Source organism: Sapajus apella, unplaced genomic scaffold, assembly GCF_009761245.1.
Source record: "Sapajus apella isolate SASKATOON/1434 unplaced genomic scaffold, GSC_monkey_1.0 scaffold97, whole genome shotgun sequence".
In the NCBI taxonomy this organism is placed as follows: Eukaryota; Metazoa; Chordata; class Mammalia; order Primates; family Cebidae; genus Sapajus; species Sapajus apella.
Genome location: NW_022437037.1, coordinates 5,974,537 through 5,979,038, shown reverse-complemented (window position 1 = coordinate 5,979,038; position 4,502 = coordinate 5,974,537). Strand labels below are relative to the sequence as shown.

The window sequence follows — 4,502 nt, the reverse complement described above, 5'->3', positions numbered from 1 at the left end:
TTTTTTTTTTTTTTTTTGAGACGGAGTTTTGCTGTTGTTGCCCAGGCTGGAGTGCAATGGCACGATCTCGGCTCACCGCAACCTCCGCCTCCTGGGTTCAAGCAATTCTCCGGCCTCAGCCTCCCGAGTAGCTGGGACTACAGGCATGCACCATCATGCCCAGCTAATTTTTGTATTTTTAGTAGAGACGAGGTTTCACCTTGTTGACCAGGATGGTCTTGATCTCTTGACCTCATGATCCACCCGCCTCGGCCTCCCAAAGTGCTGGGATTACAGGCTTGAGCCACCACGCCCGGCCTTAATTTTTGTATTTTTAGTAGAGATGAGGATTTTACTGTGTTGGCCAGGCTGGTCTCAAACTCCTGACCTTGTGATCTACCTTCCTCGGCCTCCCAAAGTGCTGGGATTACAGGTGGGAGCCACCGCGCCCAGCCAGGACTGGATTTTTAACAGTAGCTTGTTCCTGGGAGTACCCGCTGTATACGTAGGTGAGCGGAAGGTGCAGTGGCTGCAGGGTGTCCTGAGCTTCCCTGTTAACAGGTACCTTGGTGGAAACAGGTGCCTGGGTCCCAGGCCCCATCACTTGGCCAAATGTCCTTTGGAAAATGTGGCCTCGCTCTCCACCCCCAGCCCACCACTTTGCTTTCTGTATCCACAGGGAGGGGTTTCATGGAAATGTTGTCTGTGAACCTGTAGGGGGCCCTGTACCCTGGAGTGGGTCCCAGATGCCACTGTACCCACGGCCACGTGGGAGTGTGGGTCTGTATGTCTCCAGAGCAACTTGGGCCAGGTGGGCCACCCTCTTCTGTCTGAGGGTTATGATTGTAACAGCAGCGATGATGACCCCTGCCCCCAGAATATCAAAGGGGACTGGGTGGTCTTCTGGGTCCGTTCCATCCTCAGGGCCCGGGACAGCCCCTGGCCTGCGAGGTGGACACAGAAAGCCTTGCTTGAGTGACCAAGTGAGTGAACTGGCCTTCCCTGTCCTCAGGTCCAGCTGGGAGCTCCCCGACCTCCAGGAGGGCAAGATCCAAGCCATCAGTGACTCGGACGGGGTGAACTACCCCTGGTACGGCAACACCACGGAGACCTGCACCATCGTGGGCCCCACCAAGAGGGACTCCAAGTTCATTATCAGCATGAACGACAACTTTTACCCCAGCGTCACGTGGGCCGTGCCCGTCAGCGAAAGCAACGTGGCCAAGCTCACCAACATCCACCGGGACCAGAGCTTCACCACCTGGCTGGTGGCCACCAACACGTCCACCAACGACATGATCATCCTGCAGACGCTGCACTGGCGCATGCAGCTCAGCATCGAGGTCAACCCCAACCGGCCCCTGGGCCAGCGCGCCCGGCTGCGGGAGCCCATCGCCCAGGACCAGCCCAAAATCCTGAGCAAGAACGAGCCCATCCCACCCAGTGCCCTGGTCAAGCCCAATGCCAACGACGCTCAGGTCCTCATGTGGCGGCCCAAGTACGGGCAGCCGCTGGTGGTGATCCCACCCAAGCACCGGTGACAGCCAGGGCCACCTGCCAGGTTAGACTTGTGAATAATAATACCACTGAAAACAAAACGCAGACGTTCTCTTCAGTCATTCAGCAAGATACAACCACTCTACCTTCTCCAGCGGGCGGGTCTCACCGTGCTGATGCACCCGGGAAGGCCTCCCCGGCTCTCGGCATCTGCTTCCTTTCAGGGAGAGGGGAGACCCAAGCAGGACACACAGACTCCACGTGTGCCCTCAGGGTCACCTCTGGTCTCCTTTCCTCTCCTTTTTCTCACAGTTTCAGTCGCTCACTTGTCACAGATTCCCTGAAACACTGCTTTTTCCAGTTTTTTTAAACCTCTTCTTTTGGGGGTTCAGGGGCAGGAGGAGGAGGAGCTGATCAGGAGGGAAGCCCCAGCCCCGATCAAAGAGACAGATCTGCACTGCTGCCGATTTGTGGCGCTGGCCGGCCTTCCCCCCAGGTCCCCGTCCCCCATCATGCGGCCTTATGTAGACTTGCTTTGCCAAACTTTTGCCTTAAGCTGAATTTCAAGGAAGAAAATGAATCGGAGACAGAAAGCAGGATTTCTTTTCTACCAGACTTTTCCTCTTCTGCCAGAGGTGGAGGGAGGGGTGGGGTCGCCTGTGAGGTTCTCTTGAGACCTTCGTCCCATTGTCTTGGGAGAAGGGTCAGGAGGGGCATTTAGAGCTGAAACCAGCTGCTCACTCTTTCTTTTTGGCAGAAACAAAACCACAGGCAGCCTCTGCCTGAACAGCCCCTTCTCTCCCCCACCCCTAGGTCGCATCCCCCACCTGCGGAGAGGGGCTGTGATCTCTGGTGGGGTGGTCCCGCCAACGGCCTGGCCTTTTCTCCCCTGTCCTTTCCCAGCAGCCTTAACTTCCCATGGGCGGCTCCAGGAGAGGGGGAGGCTCCTGTGAGCCCAGGGAATTTTCACCCTCACAGTCCTCAGGACCTACCCCCAGTTGGGTCCCTGGTCCATCCCTCCAGGTATGTGGCTTTATCTTTCTCCATCCACACTGGTCCCCGGTGCCTGGGGGCTGGTCACCGTACCGCCAAGACACAGTCTCACTGTTAGCCTCAAAGGTAAGGAAGGCATTCACGTCCCCTCTTGCAGGGATTTTAAGACTTGAATGGGGCAGGCCCCGGCCCCTATGGCTGGCTGGGCTCTAGTGTACTGTAAAGGGGCCAAGATAGGGCTTGATCTCAGGGGGCACCCGTCCCAGGTCCTCGGGGCAGGGGGAGGGTGCAGTCAGGTTCTGGGTGCCACAGTGGTGAGGTGGGAGGTACCCAAGCTATAGGGCAGTCTTGGGAGGCCATCAGCCGAGCCTCTGCCTCCTGTCCTGGTCAAGCGCTGGGAGGGCTGAGTTGGCCCATGGTTGAGAGGGGTCAGAGCCACTCTGGAGGCTGGGATGGCACAGCAGACAGCATCAGGTGAGGACAGACATTGGGAAGCCCATCCCTGGGACCTGCTCTCCCTCGGTCCCAGGCCTCGGGAGCCTCAGGCCACGCTTAGTCCTGACCCATTGTGCCAGGGTTCTGAGTAGCTGCTGGCAGGGGCTAATGGGACATTCTGCTGCAGCCACGTTCCTTCCAGCTTGCCAAACCCACAGCTGCCCCCCACCCCAGCCCCGGGACCTGCTCTCAGCCTAATAATTATCAAGCACAGAAAACCGTCCATTTAGAAAAATAATCCATTTCTGCTGCAGATGAGCCACTTGTAGGAGTCTCTGTGACGGCGTGGGACAGTGTGGGCACCGAGGTTCCTGCCCCGCCCCTTTGTCCATGGGCTGCTATGTTTATTCAAGGGGTGCTTAATGCCCGTTCAGTCTCTGCCGTCAGTCTCTGGGCCCAGCTTGTGCCAGGAGGCTGTGCTGGCACACACTGGGCTGATGCTGCTGGCTGGCACAGTGCTCAGGGGGCCCTTGGTGGGGGCCGGACCTCCCCACAGAAACTGCAGGTTCTCTTTTGTTAGTATGGGGGCCGTGCCATGGAGAGGCAGTAGCCTTTGGGGGAACAGTGGGTCCCAGTTGCAGGTCTGGGGATGGTGGGAATGGGCCTGGGACTCGGCTTTCATTTACTGGAGACGATTCTCCACTCAGGTCTTTATTGCACTAACGCGGGACGGGGCCCTGGGGGTTTAGGAAGCAGGTCTCTAGCTGCTGGGTTCTTCCTGGAGGTGGGGCTAGAGAGCAGAATGGAAAGGGGCTTCCTGAGCTGCTGGGGTGCAAGGAGCCCCGAACCCACATTTCTTGTGTGTGTGCAAACACTCGAAGCAGGAGCCAGCACCCCTCCCTCTGCATGCCCGGTCCCCAGCCCACCATGCCCCCGAGCCACCTTCACCCACGCCCTTTCTTTCCGCCCTTCCTTCCTCACTGAAGAAGGGCTGGGAAGACCCCAGCCAGGCTGCAGGTCCGGCTGCGGACGCTCAGCTCAGCTCCGGTCTGGTCCCCAGCCTCTTCCCTCCTGTCGGAGCACAGGCCCCAGGCATCCTTCCCCGGGCCCTGGTCTTCTTCTGTCCCCCAGCCCTGCCCTGGCGTGGACAGCCACCCACTCCTTCCAGCAATAAGCACCGTCCGTGGAGAGTACTGTGAAACAAACCAATGCACTTCCCAGGAGGCACAAGACTCTTGAAGAAAATGTAAAATGAACCTTTTTTTAAAAAAAAAAAAAACAAATATTCATAAAGAGAAATAAAATGTAATTTTAAAGTAGGCTTGGCTAGGTCCTGGGTGTTTCCGAAGCGACGCTTCACTCTAGAGTTGGCGGCTCAGTGCTGGCTGCGGGGGTGAATGTATTTGGGGGGGCAGGAAGATAGGCTGAGGCTGGGGTCCCTGTGCTCAGGGCTGGGAGATGGGAGGAGGGAGCCAGTCTTTGAGGCCTGCACCTTCCAGCTGCTTCTGTTCACAGCCCTAGCTCCAGTGAGAGCAGCCCTGCAGCCTCAGCCTTGTACCGAAAAGTGTCCCTGCCAGTGCCCTGCCTGGAGGGTGGTC

At 57.9% G+C, this 4,502-nt stretch overlaps 1 protein-coding gene across 1 annotated transcript in view; it reads left to right on the top strand.

Moving 5' to 3' along the window:
- The window catches only part of FAM78A (family with sequence similarity 78 member A), an 18,233-nt gene extending 14,009 nt beyond the window's left edge, over positions 1 to 4,224 (top strand). The window contains exon 2 of the mRNA XM_032257631.1: positions 992 to 4,224. Coding sequence (XP_032113522.1) covers positions 992 to 1,520 — 529 coding nt within the window. The 3' untranslated portion in view covers positions 1,521 to 4,224. The remainder of the gene's footprint in view (positions 1 to 991) is intronic.
- Positions 4,225 to 4,502: the final 278 nt, after the last annotated feature.